The sequence below is a fragment of the Pangasianodon hypophthalmus genome, chromosome 23 (genome assembly GCF_027358585.1).
Source record: "Pangasianodon hypophthalmus isolate fPanHyp1 chromosome 23, fPanHyp1.pri, whole genome shotgun sequence".
NCBI lineage: Eukaryota > Metazoa > Chordata > Actinopteri > Siluriformes > Pangasiidae > Pangasianodon > Pangasianodon hypophthalmus.
This window is the reverse complement of record NC_069732.1, coordinates 949257-970331: the sequence shown is the minus strand read 5'-3', so window position 1 is coordinate 970331 and position 21075 is coordinate 949257. Positions and strand designations below refer to the sequence as shown.

The 21075-nt window shown below is 43.1% G+C and overlaps 1 protein-coding gene across 8 annotated transcripts in view; it reads right to left on the bottom strand.

Moving 5' to 3' along the window:
* LOC113529000 (vascular cell adhesion protein 1-like) overlaps positions 1–21075 on the bottom strand; it is a 41141-nt gene that overhangs the window by 7651 nt on the left and 12415 nt on the right. For 4 of the 8 annotated variants that reach the window (XM_053228291.1, XM_053228289.1, XM_053228294.1 and 1 more), the window contains exons 2-9: positions 20203–20472; positions 19656–19994; positions 12382–12630; positions 9583–9849; positions 9038–9376; positions 6724–6972; positions 3912–4178; positions 3389–3727 (exon numbers count right to left, since the gene is read on the bottom strand). In XM_053228291.1, the coding sequence (XP_053084266.1) occupies positions 3389–3727; positions 3912–4178; positions 6724–6972; positions 9038–9376; positions 9583–9849; positions 12382–12630; positions 19656–19994; positions 20203–20472 (2319 nt within the window). The remainder of the gene's footprint in view (positions 1–3388; positions 3728–3911; positions 4179–6723; positions 6973–9037; positions 9377–9582; positions 9850–12381; positions 12631–19655; positions 19995–20202; positions 20473–21075) is intronic. The other 4 variants (XM_053228292.1, XM_053228290.1, XM_053228296.1 and 1 more) reach the window with 3 other exon arrangements.

The following is a 21075-nucleotide window of genomic DNA, read 5'->3' as shown; positions in this document are numbered from 1 at the left end:
CGGGGAGAAAGGATGCTGGATCACCTTTACACACAACATAGGGACTGCTATAAGGCAATAAAAACACCGCCATGATCTGATGACGCGGGAGGTGCGGTGCTGGTCTGACCAATCACAAGCCACGCTACAAGACACGCTGCAGGACGCAGACTGGGAGATGTTCCGGCGCAGCCTTGATGACATCAGCGAGTTTACAGCAGCGGTGCTCGGGTATACAGAGTTTAGATCAAACCGTGCGGAAGGCTCTGAACGCGCGCACAGCAGCTTACAACGCAGGGCTGCAGACCGGCAACATGGATGAATACAAAGCAGTTTCCTACAACCTGAGGAAAGCAGTGAGCGAAGACAAAAGGAAATACAGAGAGAAGATCAAGACCCAGTTTGAGCAGGCAGATTCCAGGCATCTGTGGCAGAGCCTGCAAACTGTTACAGACTACAAACCCAAGCTCCACAGCATTAATAATGCCAGTGCCTCCCTAGCCAATGAACTGAACATCTTCTAATCACATATTGAGGTTACCAGCACAGACCAGGAAAACCATGAGTATGAACCATCAGGTTTAGCTGGAGAAGAGGAAAGACTGGTCATTTCAGAAATGGATGTGAGGAAGGTGCTACACAAAGTTAACACCAGGAAAGCATGCAGTCCGAACAACATCCCTGGATGTGTGCTAAAAGTCTGTGCTAACCAACTAGCACCAGTCTTTACCACCATTTTTAACCTCTCTCTCAGCCAGAATGTTGTCCCCACTTGTTTCAAGTCCTCCACCATCATTCCTGTCCCCAAAACTGCCCGTCCTGCTTCCCTGAATGACTACTGTCCTGTAGCTGGATAGAAACCACATCTGGTCCCTCTTCCCCAGCTGCCTAGACCCATTACAGTTTGCATACCAGTCCAACAGGTCCACAGATGATGCCATCAACTACACCCTACACACTCCTGTCTCTCACCTGGACCAGAGGAAAGGAAACTATGTGCGAATGCTGTTTGTGGATTACAGCTCCGCCTTTAACACCATCGTCCCCTCTCACCTCTGCAAAAAGCTCCAGGATCTGGGACTGAACTCCTCCATCTGCCACTGGATCCTGGACTTCCTGACTGGAGGCCCCCAGGTGGTCAGGATGGGAAACCACACCTCCTCCACACTCACCCTCAGCACTGGAGCTCCTAAGGGCTGCATCCTCAGCCCCCTGCTGTACTCCCTCTACACCAGTGACTGCATGGCCACACACAGCTCCAACAGGCTGGTGAAGTTCGCCGATGACACAGTGGTTGTAGGCCTCATCACCAACAATGACAAGAAGGTCTACTTAGAGGAAGTGAATATCCTCTCCACATGGTGTTGGAATAACAATCTCTCCCTGAATGTCACCAAGACTAAGGAGATGATTATTGACTACGGGAAGAAGCAGGTGAGGAACTACAGCCCGCTGTTGATCAATGGGGCCATGGTTGAGAGGGTGAGCAGCCTCAAATACCTTGGGGTCCATCTCACAGAAGACCTGTCATGGACTACACACACATACAGCTTGGCGACAAGAGCGCACCAGCGTTTTTACCATCTCCAGCATCTGGCCAGGTTCAGGGTCTCTCACAGGGTGCTGAAGGCTTTCAACACTGGGGCTGTGGAGAGTCTACTCACCGGAAACATCGCCACCTGGTTCGGAGGCACCCCGGCCAAGGACCAGAATGTACTGTCCAGAGTGGTGAGGGATGCATAGAAGACCACCAGGACTTCTCTCCCCTGCATCACACACATATACAACCAGCAATGCAGGACCAGGGCCAGGAGGATCGTAAAAGACTCTCACAACCCCGGGAACGTTCTCTTCTCAGTGCTCCCTTCAGGGAAGTGCTACGGGATCATGAGGACCAACACAGACAACTCAGGAGGAGTTTCTTCCCTCAAGCAATCCAGCTACTGAATGAGGACACTTGAGAAGTCTGCATATTAACTACCTCACACACAAACACACATACTCAATTGGTTGCACTATGGACAAACAAAAACTCTTGCATCTTTTGCACACTACGTCCTCAAAAAGCTGCTAAGATTCCTCTTTTCTATTTTTTCTATTTTATTCATTATATTATTTTATCACATTTGGCTTTTATTATATTCTGTTTTATTATATTCTGTTTTATGTATCACAGTCGCACTGTGGGACGAGGCACTAAGGAAAAACATTTCACTACATTAATACATCACATGTAATGTATGTGACAAATAAAGAACCTTGAACCTTGAACCTTGAAACCTCAGTCCTGTGTCATCCCTGTATCATCACTATGTTATCCGTGTAACAGCCCCATGTCATCCCTGTAACATCCCTGTCATCCTTATGTCATACCTGTGTCATCTATGTAACAGCCCCGTGTTATCCCTGTATCATCCTTGTGTCATCCCTGTATCATCCACCCTGTATCATGTAATAGCCCCATGTCATCCCTGTATCCGTGTGTTATCACTGTGTCATCCCTGTATCATCCCAGTATCATCCCCGTGTCATTCCTGTATCATCCCCATGTCACCCCTGTATCACCCCTGTGTCATCCCTGTATCATCCCCATATCATCCTTGTGTCATCCCTGTATCATCCCCATGTCATCCCTGTATCATCCCTGTGTCATCCGTGTGTCACCCCTGTATAATCCCTGTGTCATCCCTGTGTCATCCCTGTATCATCCTCATGTCATCCCTGTATCAACCCTGTGTCATCCCTGTGTCATCCCTGTATCATCCCTGTGTCATCCCTGTGTATCAACTCTGTGTCATCTATATAACAGCCCAGTGTCATTCCTGTATCATCCCCGTGCCATCTTTCTATCACCCGTATCATCAGTGTGTCATCCCTGTATCAATCATGTGGCATCACTGTATATCCCTCTGCGATATCCCTGTATCTGTCATCATGTTTGAAATTTCTTAGTGTGCACATCGCCTGGGCAGTTAAAAAAAAAAAAAAAAGAAGAAGAAAGAAACCCTCTCTTTCAGCAGCAGAAGCTGTGTATGTTCACTATCTCCTACTTTTGAATTTGGGTAATTTGGCAGATGCAGAAATAGTTTTTGGCTGTTTAAACACTAACATGGCTGCTTACTGCTGCTACTCTTGACACATTTGCAATATTCTTAACAACTAAGCTGTAGTTACCTCTTCATTTCTTGACATGATGATGTGGCTTTGCACAGTGCTACCTTCTGTAGTTAGGCATTACTAATGCTAATTAATAAATTTAGCTAACTCCTCCACACGCTAACCGAGAACTCAGTATAACTAGTCCTAATGCTAACTGCTGTAGAGTTAGGGCTAACCTCAAACTCGGTGTAGCTAGTGTTAATGCTAACCTTGTTACATGTTAATAGGTGTAATAATGTTACAGACTCACAGTGTACATTGACGGTGAGTGGTTGTGATGAGACCACGAGCGGATCTTTCTCCAGATTCAGCACAGCTGCACACTGATACTGCACTCCATCATCCTCACGTCTGGGCGTAACTTGCAGTTTCACTGTCTTGCTCACATTCTTCATCTCATTTACCAAGTCTGGGAACGACGTTTCACTGAATTGTGTGAAAGCGCTGTTGTGCTTTGGATCTGCTCTGCTCCAGCGTACACTGAGATTACGTCCAGGACCAACGTTTTCAATCTCACACCACAGCACTGTCTGATCTCCCTCTACCCACACATCAGGCACAGAGCTCAGCGTAACCCTGTCTGGCCTCTCTGTAAACATACACACACACACACACTTTAGAATTCATTGTTTTGATTAATAATCTAATCCACCTAATAATGGTATGATGAGATGAAAGACCCGAGCGAGTCACAGCACAGTAAACTGTGTTGATTATGATAACTGTGTGCACAATAAGAATGAAATCAGATTTTATGAGATGATGGTACTCACTGTAAATGGTGACAGTTACATTACTCTCACACATAGTACTTCCCACTGTGAAGTAACACTGGAGTCCGTCAGCCTCCTCCCAATTCGTCAGACTGTCCACCTTCCACATCACACTCGTCTCAGTGTCTGTAACTGGCTGTGATGTTTTAGACTCCCAGCCCAGCATGTAATCTGTCTCAGGTTTGCTCGGTATGGAGCAGTTCACTTCAGCAGGGTCTCCATACTCCACCAGCAGAGACGCCGGAGTGACAACAAGATCTGTACATGCTTTCGTTCAGCACAATAACAAACCAAAATATGGAGTTAATTTTGTGTTTATATAAAAAAATTTAACAAATTTAACAAAGTTGCAAATCAGTAGTCAATTTTCCAAATCTCTAACTTCAGTGGTTCAGAGGTTTTATTTGTCATGTACACGGTTATACAGGGTACAACGGCTAGTGACATTCTGATTGGTTGACACTGTGACTGTAATACAATAAAATAAGGATAAATAAATTTGATAATTACAATAAATTAGAGAATAAGATAAGATAACTTGTCCCCACTCAAAAAAAAAAAATCTGCCCTTACACTGGTTCTTACACCTCTACTCTGTGTACTTTGCTCCTCTAGCACTCAATTAAAAATCTTGTATGATGGCACTGCTTATGTTGTTCTCTGCTTCATATATATCACTTTGCTTGTATTTCCTCATTTGTAAGTCACTTTGGATAAAAGCATCTGCTAAATGAATAAGTAGTAAAATAGAACAGAGTAATAATAAGGTGTATATGTTTATATCTGGGTGAGAGACAGACTAAAGTCCAGGTCCTGATGACCTGGCAGGTGGAAGCTCCTCCTGACCCTTTCTGTATTGTTCATGTGACTGCAGAGGTGTTTACCTGTTTACCTTTTCTACTTTAGTGATGGCAGGGAAAGGGTTATGGTTATAGATATATATAACCAGACTTCCACAGGACTAGAAGACTGCAATTAGTTAAGCTTTGTGGTGTGAGTGTAGTCAGGACCACTACTGTCAAGTCCAAGACCAGAACTAGCCAAGATCGAGCCAAGACCAAGTCTTCAGGGGGCCAAGGATTAAATTCTTTTTGAGGGCAAGCTAGTTTCATTCATGCCTTGTGCCAGTGATTACACTGTTTTCCAAAAGAAGGAATTAACTCTTGTCATACTTTGTGTAATCAAAAACAAAAGAGAGCATGGACTTTTTTTTTTCTCAAAACCAAGACCATATGTAGCGAGACTAATGCCCAAGACTGAGACAAGTCCAAGTCTATACAGAAAACATCTCATGACCGGACTCCAGTCCTACACAGAATTTTTTAATGCTAAAAATGTTTAAACCTCAACAAAGTATTTGGCAATGTTTTAGAATTAACATGATACTTCGATAAGAGAAGGCTGATAATAAAAATTTTATTTGAGCATAATTTGTCAATAGTGTAAATTCTAAAGAGAACATATTACATTTTTTTTTATTTAACATTAAGAAGTCCAAAAATATGTATGTACACTCCCAAAACAAATGATAGATAACAAAAAAACGAGGGTAAAATGTTCACGTTTTTAATGAACTGGAAACATTTATACAGGATGATCAGAGCTGCCTCCTGCTGCATGTTATTTGTTGTTTTCCAGGCCATCTTCATATTTATTTCTTCCAGTAGAATACACCAACTGGTTTAGGTATAAGCTTTCTTTAAATGATAAACAATACTTTGATTAGTGGTCTTTTTGCCTAACAATGGGTAATCCCTACTAATGAAAAAGCTCATCTGGAATAATGCAGTTCAGCAGTGCTCTAACAGTCTAATAGTGTTCTAGCACCAAGAAAGTCTAAACAGGTTAAAAAAAATCAAATAAATGGTAGATCTGATATTCTGAATTCTTTGTGTAGTGTTTGTTCAGCTTCTAACCATAGCTGATCTGTCTAATTGCTATCATTGTTCGAATCTTGGGGCTTCACATCCACGATGAATTTTGGACCTTTGTAACATGGATAATTTGACTCTGCTGAGTGTGAATGTGAATTTAGTTCAGTTTATAGAGTAATTGGATAATCTGGAGTATTTTTCGATTACATGGATAGTTTCTTGTATTGAATTTGTAGGTTTTTGCAGACAGATTAAAATATCGTCAGCATATAGGCTGATATTATGTTCCATGATTGATGTCTAGATCCCACTGAAATTTATATTTTGTCACTTTGCTGCAGCTAGTGGGTCAATAAAAATGGCGAATAGTGACAGGGAGAGTGGGCATCTTTGTATGTTATCTCTGTGCAGTGTGAAACTGTGATATTAGGCCATTAGTGATTACTGTGGCCTAGGGTGATGTGTAAAGACTTTTTTCTGCATTGAGAGTTACTATGGCTGATTCCAAAATTTTATGTGACGTAGTGTGTATCAGGTTGAGAAGTCTGCGCATGTTACTGGTATATTGGCTGCCTTTAATTAAGCCGGTTTGATTGGGGTGAAGGAATAACTGTTTCTATTCTGGTATTTAGGGTCTTACTTGTAATTTTTGTGTCTGTGTTGATGAGTGGAAATGGACGATAACTGGAGTGTAAGGTGGGGTCCGTATATTATTACAGTAATCTCTTTCCCAAAGTAGCGAACACAACTGACCATGCACCTAGTACATGAAGGGTGAAACACTTTTGTCCTAACCGTCCTGTTTCTCTACAAAACAGTACACCATTCCTGATCTTTACAGCTCTTACATGCTAAGGAAGTACACTGCATCTTGTCCTGGGACTTTTTCTTTAAATGTATGTGTGTATTAGTCTGTTTGATGTGGATTTCACACTCACCTGTAACTGTCACTGTCACATTCCTAGTTGCCTGGTCCAGGCCATTGAAAGCAGTGCAGGTGTACTGACCCTGATCTTTTTTAAGGATGCTACTGATGATGATGGAGGAGTTTGAGATGGTTGTGTGATCAGGTGAAGTCCATTTATACTGAGGGCTCGGGTTTCCTTGTGCTGAGCAGTTCATCATCAGGTCTTCACCTTCAGAAACTGTTACTGTAGTATCTAAAGGCCCTGTAATGATTGGTTTATCTGAGAGAGAGAGAGAGAGAGAGAGAGAGAGAGTCAGCCCTGTGTCATCCCTGTATCATCTGTGTATTAGCCCTGTATCATCCCTGTATCATCCCTATGCCATCTGTGTATTAGCCCTGTGTCATCCCTGTATCATCCCTGTGTCATCCCTGTGTCATCTGTGTATTAGCCCTGTGTCATCCCTGTGTCATCCCTGTGTCATCCCTGTGACATCCCTGTATCATCCCTGTGTCATCCCTGTGTCATCCCTGTTTCATCTGTGTATTAGCCCTGTGTCATCTCTTTATCATCCCTGTATCATCCTTGTGTCATCACTGTGTCATCCCTGTTTCATCTGTGTATTAGCTCTGTGTCATCTCTGTATCATCCCTGTATCATCCTTGTGTCATCACTGTGTCATCCCTGTGTCATCTATGTATTAGCCCTGTGTCATCTCTGTATCATCCCTGTATCATCCCTGTGTCATCTCTGTGTCATCCCCATATCATCCTTGTGTCATCCCTGTGTCATCTGTGTATTAGCCCTGTATCATCCTTGTATCATCCCTGTATCATCCTTGTGTCATCACTGTATCATCCTTGTGTCATCACTGTGTCATCCCTGTGTCATACCTGTATCATCCCTGTGCCATCTGTGTATTAGCCCTGTATCATCCCTGTGTCATCCCTGTATCATCCCTGTATCATCCGTGTCCTCTCTGTGTCATTCCTGTATCATCCCTGTCATCTCTGTGTCATCTGTGTATTAGCCCAGTGTCATCCCTGTATCATCCATGTATCATCCCTGTGTCATCCATGTGTCATCTGTGTATTAGCCCTGTGTCATCCCTGTATCATCCCTGTATCATCCCTGTGTCATCTCTGTGTCATCCCCATATCATCCTTGTGTCATCCCTGTGTCATCCATGTGTCATCTGTGTATTAGCCCTGTGTCATCCCTGTATCATCCCTGTATCATCCCTGTGTCATCTGTGTATTAGCCCTGTGTCATCCCTGTATCATCCCTGTGTCAAAAACTGTGATGAATTTATTGGTTGCATAATTGCACTATTTGTCCCTATAGTAAACAATAATAGAAGGGATGTATTTATAATCGCATCATCCGTTGCACCCAGATGAGGATGGGTTCCCTTTTGAGTCTGGTTCCTCTCAAGGTTTCTTCCTCATATTGTCTCAGGGAGTTTTTCCTCACCTCTGGCTCACTCATTAAAGATAAATTCACATATTTGCAATATATCTTTTGTGAATCCATTGATTTCTGTAAAGCTGCTGTATTAGCCCTGTGTCATCCCTGAATCATCCCTGTGTCATCTCTGTCTCATCCCTGTATCATCCCTGTGTATCAACTCTGTGTCATCTATATAACAGCCCAGTGTCATTCCTGTATCATCCCTGTGTCATCTCTGTCTCATCCCTGTATCACCCCTGTATCATCCCTGTGTATCAACTCTGTGTCATCTATATAATAGCCCAGTGTCATTCCTGTATCATCCCCGTGCCATCTTTGTATCACCCGTATCATCAGTGTGTCATCCCTGTATCAATCATGTGGCATCACTGTATATCCCTCTGCGATATCCCTGTATCTGTCATCATGTTTGAAATTTCTTAGTGTGCCCATCGCCTGGGCAGTTAAAAAAAAAAAAAAAAGAAGAAAGAAACCCTCTCTTTCAGCAGCACAAGCTGTGTATGTTCACTATCTCCTACTGTTGAATTTGGGTAATTTGGCAGATGCAGAAATAGTTTTTGGCTGTTTAAACACTAACATGGCTGCTTACTGCTGCTACTCTTGACACACTTGCAATATTCTTAACAACTAAGCTGTAGTTACCTCTTCATTTCTTGACATGATGATGTGGCTTTGCACAGTGCTACCTTCTGTAGTTAGGCATTACTAATGCTAATTAATAAATTTAGCTAACTCCTACACATGCTAACCGAGAACTCAGTATAACTAGTCCTAATGCTAACTGCTGTAGAGTTAGGGCTAACCTCAAACTCGGTGTAGCTAGTGTTAATGCTAACCTTGTTACATGATAATAGGTGTAATAATGTTACAGACTCACAGTGTACAGTGACGTTGAGTGGTTGTGATGAGACCACGAGCGGATCTTTCTCCAGATTCAGCACAGCTGCACACTGATACTGCACTCCATCATCCTCACGTCTGGGCATAACGGTTAAGTTCACTATCATGCTCACGTTCTTCATCTCATTTACCAAGTCTGGGAACGTCGTTTCACTGAATTGTGTGAAAGTGCTGTTGTGCTTTGGATCTGCTCTGCTCCAGCGTACACTGAGATTACGTCCAGGACCAACGTTTTCAATCTCACACCACAGCTCTGTCTGATCTCCCTCTACCCACACATCAGGCACAGAGCTCAGTGTAACCCTGTCTGGCCTCTCTGTAAACACACACACAGACACACACACTTTAGAATTCATTGTTTTGATTAATAATCTAATCCACCACTCAGTGCATGAATCTTGATAATAATGGTATGATGAGATGAAAGACCCGAGCGAGTCACAGCACAGTAAACTGTGTTGATTATGATAACTGTGTGCACAATAAGAATGAAATCAGATTTTATGAGATGATGGTACTCACTGTAAATGGTGACAGTTACATTACTCTGACATTGAGTACTTCCCACTGTGAAGAAACACTGGAGTCCGTCAGCTTCCTCCCAATTCGTCAGACTGTCCACCTTCCACATCACACTCGTCTCAGTGTCTGTAACTGGCTGTGATGTTTTAGACTCCCAGCCCAGCGTATAATCTGTCTCAGGTTTGCTCGGTATGGAGCAGTTCACTTCAGCAGGGTCTCCATACTCCACCAGCAGAGACGCCGGAGTGACAACAAGATCTGTACATGCTTTCGTTCAGCACAATAACAAACCAGTAAGTGGAGTAAATTTTGTGTTTAATGCAAAATAAAATTTAACAAATTTAACAAAGTTGCAAATCAGTAGTCAATTTTCCAAATCTGTAACTTCAATGGTTCAGAAAAATAAAAAAAATAAAAAATCTGCCCTTACACTGGCTCTTACACCTCTACTTGTATGATGGCACTACTTATTTTGTTCTCTGCTTCATATATATCACTTTGCTTGTATTTCCTCATTTGTAAGTCACTTTGGATAAAAGCATCTGCTAAATGAATGAATGTCAATGTAAATGTAATGTAGTAAAAGTAGTAAAATAGAACAGAGTAACAATAAGGTGTATATGTTTATATCCGAGTGAGGGGCAGACTAAAGTCCAGGTCCTGATGACCTGGCAGGTGGAAGCTCCTCCTGACCCTTTCTGTATTGTTCATGTGACTGCAGAAGTGTTTACCTGTTTATCTTTTCTACTTTAGTGATGGCAGGGAAAGGGTTATGGTTATAGATATATATATAAAACCAGACTTCCACAGGACTAGAAGACTGCAATTAGTTAAGCTTTGTGGTGCGAGTGTTTGCACTAAGAACATCACGCACGACTCGTGCTGACCTGAATGGCTAAAAATCTTCTTATATGAGATTGGCTCTTCGTTTGAAGGTATTCCTGCATGATGACATGCCATGAGTCTAACAAGCGCTGTTCTTCGCTGATTGAGTGTTACTAATAGAGCTGTAGTCAGGACCACTACTGTCAAGTCCAAGACCAGAACTAGCCAAGATCGAGCCAAGACCAAGTCTTCAGGGGGCCAAGGATTAAATTCTTTTTGAGGCCAAGCTAGTTTCATTCATGCCTTGTGCCAGTGATTACACTGTTTTCCAAAAGAAGGAATTAACTCTTGTCATACTATCACGGATCATGGGTTCACCGGCCTCTTCTGGCCGTGTTGTGCACTACCGCTGATTAGTTCATTAGTTTCAGCTGCCACTCATTTACTGCTCTATTTAAGCCTCAGTGTTTGTCCTGTCTTTGTCAGTTCGTTGTTTTCGTGTCTGTGTTCTGTGCAGCTTCCGCGATTGCTCTGTTTCCCGGTACCCTGCACCCCGGTGGATTACTGTCTGCTAGCCTGGATCATAGGACTGTTTATTCCCCGTTGCAGCTGAGTGCTACTAAGGAAACCTGCCACCACTGGACCCACGTTTGTCCACCCACAGTACTCTGTCTGTTGCTCTCTCTTCAGCTCTTTAATAAATATTGAACTAGCACTTGAATCCACCTTGTATTTCCTGACACATACTTTGTGTAATCAAAAACAAGAGACAGCATGAACATTTTTTTTTCTCAAAACCAAGACCATATGTAGTGAGACTAATGCCCAAGACTGAGACAAGTCCAAGTCTATACAGAAAACATCTCATGACCGGACTCCAGTCCTACACAAAATTTTTTAATGTTAAAAATGTTTAAACCTCAACAAAGTATTTGGCAATGTTTTAGAATTAACATGATACTTCGATAAGAGAAGGCTGATAATAAAAATTTTATTTGAGCATAATTTGTCAATAGTGTAAATTCTAAAGAGAACATATTACATTTTTATTTAACATTAAGAAGTCCAAAAATATGTATGTACACTCCCAAAACAAATGATAGATAACAAAAAAACGAGGGTAAAATGTTGACGTTTTTAATGAACTGGAAACATTTATGCAGGATGATGAGAGCTGCCTCCTGCTGCATGTTATTTGTTGTTTTCCATATTTATTTCTTCCAGTAGAATACACCAACTGGTTTAGGTATAAGCTTTCTTTAAATGATAAACAATACTTTGATTAGTGGTCTTTTTGCCTAACAATGGGTAATCCCTACTAATGAAAAAGCTCATCTGGAATAATGCGGTCCAACAGTGCTCTAACAGTCTAATAGTGTTCTAGCACCAAGAAAGTCTAAACAGGTTAAAAAAAATCAAATAAATGGTAGATCTGATATTCTGAATTCTTTGTGTAGTGTTTGTTCAGCTTCTAACCATAGCTGATCTGTCTAACTGCTATCATTGTTGGAATCTTGGGGCTTCACATCCACGATGAATTTTGGACCTTTGTAACATGGATAATTTGACTCTGCTGAGTGTGAATGTGAATTTGGTTCAGTTTATAGAGTAATTGGATAATCTGGAGTATTTTTCAATTACATGGATAGTTTCTATTCTGGTATTTAGGGTCTTACTTGTAATTTTTGTGTCTGTGTTGATGAGTGGAAATGGACGATAACTGGAGTGTAAGGTGGGGTCCGTATATTATTACAGTAATCTCTTTCCCAAAGTAGCGAACACAACTGACCATGCACCTAGTACATGAAGGGTGAAACACTTTTGTCCTAACCGTCCTGTTTCTCTACAAAACAGTACACCATTCCTGATCTTTACAGCTCTTACATGCTAAGGAAGTACACCGCATTTTGTCCTGGGACATTTTCTTTAAATGTATGTGTGTATTAGTCTGTTTGATGTGGATTTCACACTCACCTGTAACTGTCACTGTCACATTCCTAGTTGCCTGGTCCAGGTTATTGAAAGCAGTGCAGGTGTACTGACCCTGATCTTCTTTAAGGATGCTACTGATGATGATGGAGGAGTTTGAGATGGTTGTGTGATCAGGTGAAGTCCATTTATACTGAGGGCTCGGGTTTCCTTGTGCTGAGCAGTTCATCATCAGGTCTTCACCTTCAGAAACTGTTACTTTAGTATCTAAAGGCTCTGTAATGAATGGTTTATCTGAGAGAGAGAGAGAGAGAGAGAGTCAGCCCTGTGTCATCCCCGTATCATCCGTGTATTAGCCCTGTGTCATCCCTGTATCATCCCTATGCCATCTGTGTATTAGCCCTGTGTCATCCCTGTATGATCCCTGTGTCATCCCTGTATCATCCCTGTATCATCCCTGTGTCATCCCTATATCATCCCTGTATCATCCCTGTGACATCCCTATGTCATCTGTGTATTAGCCCTGTGTCATCCCTGTATCATCCCTATGCCATCTGTGTATTAGCCCTGTGTCATCCCTGTATCATCCCTGTGTCATCCCTGTATCATCCCTGTATCATCCCTGTGTCATCTCTGTGTCATCCCTGTATCATCTCTGTGACATCCCTATGTCATCTGTGTATTAGCCCTGTGTCATCCCTGTATCATCCCTGTGTCATCCCTGTATCATCACTGTGCCATCCCTGTATCATCCCTGTGTCATCACTGTGTCATCCTTGTGTCATCCCTGTATCATCCCTGTGACATCCCTATGTCATCTGTGTATTAGCCCTGTGTCATCCCTGTATCATCCCTGTATCATCCATGTATTAGCCCAGTGTCATCCCTGTATCATCCCTATGCCATCTGTGTATTAGCCCTGTATCATCCCTGTGTCATCCCTGTATCATCCGTGTATTAGCCCTGTATCATCCCTGTGTCATCCCTGTATCATCCGTGTATTAGCCCTGTATCATCCCTGTGTCATCACTGTATCATCCCTGTATCATCCCTGTGTCATCCCTGTATCATCCCTGTATCATCCATTTGTCATCTGTGTATTAGCCCTGTATCATCCCTGTGTCATCCGTGTATCATCCCTGTGTCATCCCTGTGTCATCCCTGTATCATCCCTGTATCATCCCTGTGTCATCTCCGTGTCATCCCTGTATTATCCATGTGTCATCCCTGTATCATCCCTATGTCATCTGTGTATTAGCCCTGTGTCATCTCTGTGTCATCCATGTGTCATCCCTGTATCATCTGTGTATTAGCCCTGTGTCATCCCTGTGACATCCCTATATCATCCCTGTGTCATCACTGTGTCATCCATGTGTCATCCGTGCATTAGCTCTGTATCATCCCTGTGTCATCACTGTGTCATCCCTGTATCATTCCTGTCTCATCCCTATGTCATCTGTGTATTAGCCCTGTGTCATCCCTGTATCATCCCTGTGTCATCCCTGTATCATTCCTGTCTCATCCCTATGTCATCTGTGTATTAGCCCTATGTCATCCCTGTATCATCCCTGTGTAATCCCTGTGTCATCCCTGTATCATCCCTATGTCATCTGTGTATTAGCCCTGTATCATCCCTGTATCATCCGTATATTAGCCCTGTATCATCCCTGTATCATTCCTGTCTCATCCCTATGTCATCTGAGTATTAGCCCTGTGTCATCCCTGTCATCACTGTGTCATCACTGTGTCATCCCTGTATCATTCCTGTCTCATCCCTATGTCATCTGTGTATTAGCCCTGTGTCATCCCTGTGTCATCACTGTGCCATCCCTGTATGATCCCTGTGTCATCCATGTGTCATCCATGTGTCATCCCTGTGTCATCCCTGTATCATCCTTGTGTCATCACTGTGTCATCACTGTGTCATCCCTGTATCATCCCTGTGACATCCCTATGCCATCTGTGTATTAGCCCTGTATCATCCCTGTATCATCCGTGTATTAGTCCTGTGTCATCGCTGTATCATCCCTATGCCATCTGTGTATTAGCCCTGTATCATCCCTGTGTCATCCCTGTATCATCCGTGTATTAGCCCTGTATCATCTCTGTGTCATCCCTGTATCATCCATGTATCATCCCTGTGTCATCCCTGTATCATCTCCGTGTCATCCCTGTATCATCCCTGTGTCATCCCTGTGTCATCTCCGTGTCATCCCTGTATCATCCCTGTGTCATCCCTGTATGATCCCTGTATCATGCATGTGTCATCTGTGTATTAGCCCTGTGTCATCCCTGTGTCATCCCTGTATCATCCCTGTATCATCCCTGTGTCATCTCCGTGTCATCTCCGTGTCATCCCTGTATCATCCCTGTGTCATCCCTGTATCATCCCTATGTCATCTGTGTATTAGCCCTGTGTCATCTCTGTGTCATCCATGTGTCATCCCTGTATCATCTGTGGATTAGCCCTGTGTCATCCCTGTGTCATCACTGTGTCATCCATGTGTCATCCATGTGTCATCCGTGTATTGGCTCTGTATCATCCCTGTGTCATCCCTGTGTAATCACTGTGTCATCCCTGTATCATTCCTGTCTCATCCCTATGTCATCTGTGTATTAGCCCTGTGTCATCCCTGTGTCATCCCTGTATCATCCCTATGTCATCTGTGTATTAGCCCTGTATCATCCCTGTATCATCCGTATATTAGCCCTGTATCATCCCTGTGTCATCCCTGTATCATTCCTGTCTCATCCCTATGTCATCTGTGTATTAGCCCTGTGTCATCCTTGTGTCATCACTGTGTCATCACTGTGTCATCCCTGTATCATCCCTGTGACATCCCTATGCCATCTGTGTATTAGCCCTGTATCATCCCTGTATCATCCGTGTATTAGCCCTGTGTCATCCCTGTATCATCCCTATGCCATCTGTGTATTAGCCCTGTATCATCCCTGTGTCATCCCTGTATCATCCGTGTATTAGCCCTGTATCATCCCTGTGTCATCACTGTATCATCCCTGTATCATCCCTGTGTCATCCCTGTATCATCCCTGTGTCATCCATGTGTCATCTGTGTATTAGCCCTGTGTCATCCCTGTGTCATCCCTATGTCATCTGTGTATTAGCCCTGTGTTATCCCTGTGTCATCCATGTGTCATCCCTGTATCATCTGTGTATTAGCTCTGTGTCATCCCTGTGTCATCCCTGTATCATCCCTGTGTCATCACTGTGTCATCCCTGTGTCATCCCTGTGTCATCCATGTGTCATCCCTGTATCATCCGTGTATTAGCCCTGTATCATCTCTGTGTCATCCCTGTATCATCCATGTATCATCCCTGTGTCATCCCTGTATCATCTCCGTGTCATCCCTGTATCATCCCTGTGTCATCCCTGTGTCATCTCCGTGTCATCCCTGTATCATCCCTGTGTCATCCCTGTATGATCCCTGTATCATGCATGTGTCATCTGTGTATTAGCCCTGTGTCATCCCTGTGTCATCCCTGTATCATCCCTGTATCATCCCTGTGTCATCTCCGTGTCATCTCCGTGTCATCCCTGTATCATCCCTGTGTCATCCCTGTATCATCCCTATGTCATCTGTGTATTAGCCCTGTGTCATCTCTGTGTCATCCATGTGTCATCCCTGTATCATCTGTGGATTAGCCCTGTGTCATCCCTGTGTCATCACTGTGTCATCCATGTGTCATCCATGTGTCATCCGTGTATTGGCTCTGTATCATCCCTGTGTCATCCCTGTGTAATCACTGTGTCATCCCTGTATCATTCCTGTCTCATCCCTATGTCATCTGTGTATTAGCCCTGTGTCATCCCTGTGTCATCCCTGTATCATCCCTATGTCATCTGTGTATTAGCCCTGTATCATCCCTGTATCATCCGTATATTAGCCCTGTATCATCCCTGTGTCATCCCTGTATCATTCCTGTCTCATCCCTATGTCATCTGTGTATTAGCCCTGTGTCATCCTTGTGTCATCACTGTGTCATCACTGTGTCATCCCTGTATCATCCCTGTGACATCCCTATGCCATCTGTGTATTAGCCCTGTATCATCCCTGTATCATCCGTGTATTAGCCCTGTGTCATCGCTGTATCATCCCTATGCCATCTGTGTATTAGCCCTGTATCATCCCTGTGTCATCCCTGTATCATCCGTGTATTAGCCCTGTATCATCCCTGTGTCATCACTGTATCATCCCTGTATCATCCCTGTGTCATCCCTGTGTCATCCCTGTATCATCCCTGTATCATCCATGTGTCATCTGTGTATTAGCCCTGTGTCATCCCTGTGTCATCCCTATGTCATCTGTGTATTAGCCCTGTGTTATCCCTGTGTCATCCATGTGTCATCCCTGTATCATCTGTGTATTAGCTCTGTGTCATCCCTGTGTCATCCCTGTATCATCCCTGTGTCATCACTGTGTCATCACTGTGTCATCCCTGTGTATTAGCTCTGTATCATCCCTGTGTTATCCCTGTGTCATCCCTGTATCATTCCTGTCTCATCCCTATGTCATCTGTGTATTAGCCCTGTGTCATCACTGTATCATCCCTGTGTCATCCCTATGTCATCTGTGTATTAGCCCTGTGTCATCCCTGTATCATCCCTATGTCATCTGTGTATTAGCCCTGTGTCATCTCTGTGTCATCCATGTGTCATCCCTGTATCATCTGTGTATTAGCTCTGTGTCATCCCTGTATCATCCCTGTGTCATCACTGTGTCATCCCTGTGTCATCCATGTGTCATCCATGTGTCATCCGTGTATTAGCTCTGTATCATCCCTGTGTTATCCCTGTGTCATCCCTGTATCATTCCTGTCTCATCCCTATGTCATCTGTGTATTAGCCCTGTGTCATCACTGTATCATCCCTGTATCATCCCTGTGTCATCCCTGTGTCATCCCTGTGTCATCCCTATGTCATCTGTGTATTAGCCCTGTATCATCCCTGTACCATCCGTATATTAGCCCTGTATCATCCCTGTGTCATCCCTGTATCATTCCTGTCTCATCCCTATGTCATCTGAGTATTAGCCCTGTGTCATCCCTGTGTCATCCCTGTGTCATCCCTGTGTCATCCCTGTGTCATCCCTGTATCATTCCTGTCATCTCTGTATGATCCGTGTATCATCCCTGTATCATCCCTATGTCATCTGTGTATCATCCCTATGTCATCTGTGTATTAGCCCTGTGTCATCCCTGTGTCATCCCTGTGTCATCTCTGTGTCATCTGTGTCATCCCTGTATCATCCGTATGTCATCTGTGTATTAGCCCTTTATCATCCCTATGTCATCCCTGTGTCATCCCTGTATCATCCCTGTGTCATCTCTGTGTCATCCCTGTATCATCTCTGTGTCATCCCTATGTCGTCTGTGTATTAGCCCTGTATCATCCATGTGTCATCCCTATGTCATCTCTGTGTCATCCCTGTATCATCTCTGTGTCATCCCTATGTCATCTGTGTATTAGCCCTGTATCATCCATGTGTCATCCCTATGTCATCCCTGTATCATCCCTGTGTTATCTCTGTATGATCCATGTATCAACCGTGTATTAGCCCTGTGTCATCTCTGTGTTATCCCTGTATCATCCCTGTATCATCCCTGTGTCATCCCTATATCATCCCTGTATCATCCCTGTATCATCCCTATGTCATCTGTGTATTAGCCCTGTGTCATCCCTGTATCATCCTTGTGTCATCTCTGTGTCATCTGTGTCATCCCTGTATCATCTCTGTGTCATCCGTATGTCATCTGTGTATTAGCCCTGTATCATCCCTGTATCAGCCCTGTATCATCCCTATGTCATCCCTGTGTCATCCCTGTATCATCCCTGTGTCATCTCTGTATCATCTCTGTCATCCCTGTGTCATCTGTGTATTAGCCCTGTATCATCCCTGTATCATCCCTGTGTCATCCCTGTGTCTTCCATGTGTCATCTCTGTATCATCCCTGTGTCATCTCTGTATCATCTCTATGTCATCTGTGTATCATCCCTGTGTCATCTCTGTGTCATCACTGTATCATCTCTGTGTCATCCCTATGTCATCTGTGTATTAGCCCTGTATCATCCCTGTCATCTCTGTATCATCCCTGTATCTTCCCGTGTCCTCTCTGTGTCTTCCATGTGTCATCTCTGTATCATCCCTATGTCATCTGTGTATTAGCCCTGTATCATCCCTTTGTCATCTCTGTATCATCCCTATGTCATCCCTGTGTCATCCCTGTATCATCACTGTATCATCAGTGGACAGTGGATAGATTTTAACCAGCCGGACTACTTGCAAAAACTGTGATGAATTTACTGGTTGCACAATTGCACTATTTGTCAATATAGTACACAATAATAGAAGGGATGTATTTATAATCACACTATTCGTTGCACCCAGATGAGGATGGGTTCCCTTTTGAGCCTGGTTCCTCTCAAGGTTTCTTCCTCATATTGTCTCAGGGAGTTTTTCCTCACCACCGTCGCCTCTGACTCACTCATTAGGGATAAATTCACATATTTACAATATATTTTTTGTCAATCCATTTATTTCTGTAAAGCTGCTTTGTGACAATGTCCATTGTTAAAAGCGCTTTACAAATAAAACTGAACTGAATTGCAATGAATCATTCCTGCGTCATCCCTGTGTCATTCCTGTATCATCCCTGTGTCATTCCTGTATCATCCCTGTGTCATTCCTGTATCATCCCTGTGTCATCTTTGTATCATCCGTGTCATCCCTGTATCAATCATGTGTCATCCCTGGATACACCTGTCATCCCTCTATCTCCTTGTGGCATCCCTGTACATCCCTGTGTTATCCCTGTATCTGTCATCACGTTTGAAATTTCTTAGTGTGCACATCGCCTGGGCAGTAGAAAAAAAAAACAAAAAAAAAAAAAACAAGAAACCCTCTCTTTCAGCAGCAGAAGCTGTGTATGATCATTATCTCCTACTGTTTCTGTTGAATTTGGGTATGCAAAAATAGTTTTTGGCTGTTTAAACACTAACATGGCTGCTTACTGCTGCGACTCTTGACACATTTGCAATATTCTTAACAACTAAGCTGTAGTTACCTCTTCATTTCTTGACATGATGATGTGGCTTTGCACAGTGCTACCTTCTGTAGTTAGGCATTACTAATGCTAATTAATAAATTTAGCTAACTCCTCCACACGCTAACCGAGAACTCAGTATAACTAGTCCTAATGCTAACTGCTGTAGAGTTAGGGCTAACCTCAAACTCGGTGTAGCTAGTGTTAATGCTAACCTTGTTACATGTTAATAGGTGTAATAATGTTACAGACTCACAGTGTACAGTGACGTTGAGTGGTTGTGATGGGAACACGAGTGGATCTTTCTCCAGATTCAGCACAGCTGCACACTGATACTGCACTCCATCATCCTCACGTCTGGGCGTAACAGTTAAGTTCACTGTCATGCTCACGTTCTTCATCTCATTTACCAAGTCTGGGAACGTCGTTTCACTGAATTGTGTGAAAGCGTTGTTGTGCTTTGGATCCGCTCTGCTCCAGCGTACACTGAGTTTATGTCCAGGACCAACGTTTTCAATCTCACACCACAGCTCTGTCTGATCTCCCTCTACCCACACATCAGACACAGAGCTCAGTGTAACCCTGTCTGGCCTCTCTGTAAACACACACACAGACACACACACACTTTAAAGTTCATTGTTTTGATTAATAATCTAATCCACCACTCAGTGCATGAATCTTGATAATAATGGTATGATGAGATGAAAGACCCGAGCGAGTCACAGCACAGTAAACTGTGTTGATTATGATAACTGTGTGCACAATAAGAATGAAATCAGATTTTATGAGATGATGGTACTCACTGTAAATGGTGACAGTTACATTACTCTCACATTGATTACTTCCCACTGTGAAGAAACACTGGAGTCCGTCAGCTTCCTCCCAATTCGTCAGACTGTCCACCTTCCACATCACACTCGTCTCAGTGTCTGTAGCTGGCTGTGATGTTTTAGACTCCCAGCCCAGCGTGTAATCTGTCTCAGGTTTGCTCGGTATGGAGCAGTTCACTTCAGCAGGGTTTCCATACTCCACCAGCAGAGACGCCGGAGTGACAACAGGATCTGTACATGCTTCTGTTCAGCACAATAACAAACCAGTATGTGTAGTTAATTTTGTGTTTAATGCAAAATAAAATTTAACAAATTTAACAAAGTTGCAAATCAGTACTCAATTTTGCAAATCTCTAACTTCAGTGGTTCAGAGGTTTTATTTGTCATGTATACAGTTATACAGGGTACAATGGCTAGTGACATTCTGATTGGTTGACACTGTGACTGTAATACAATAAAATAAGGATAAATAAATTTGATAATTACAATAAATTAGAGAATAAGATAAAATAACTTGTCCCCACTCAAAAAAAAAAAATCTGCCCTTACACTGGTTCTTACACGTCTACTCTGTGTACTTTGCTCCTCTAGCACTGAGTTAAAAATCTTGTATGATGGCACTACTTATGTTGTTCTGTGCTTCATATATATCGCTTTGCTTGTATTTCCTCATTTGTAAGTTGCTTTGGATAAAAGCATCTGCTAAATGAATAAGTAGTAAAATAGAACAGAGTAACAATAAGGTGTATATGTTTATATCCGAGTGAGGGACAGACTAAAGTCCAGGTCCTGATGACCTGGCAGGTGGAAGCTCCTCCTGACCCTTTCTGTATTGTTCATGTGACT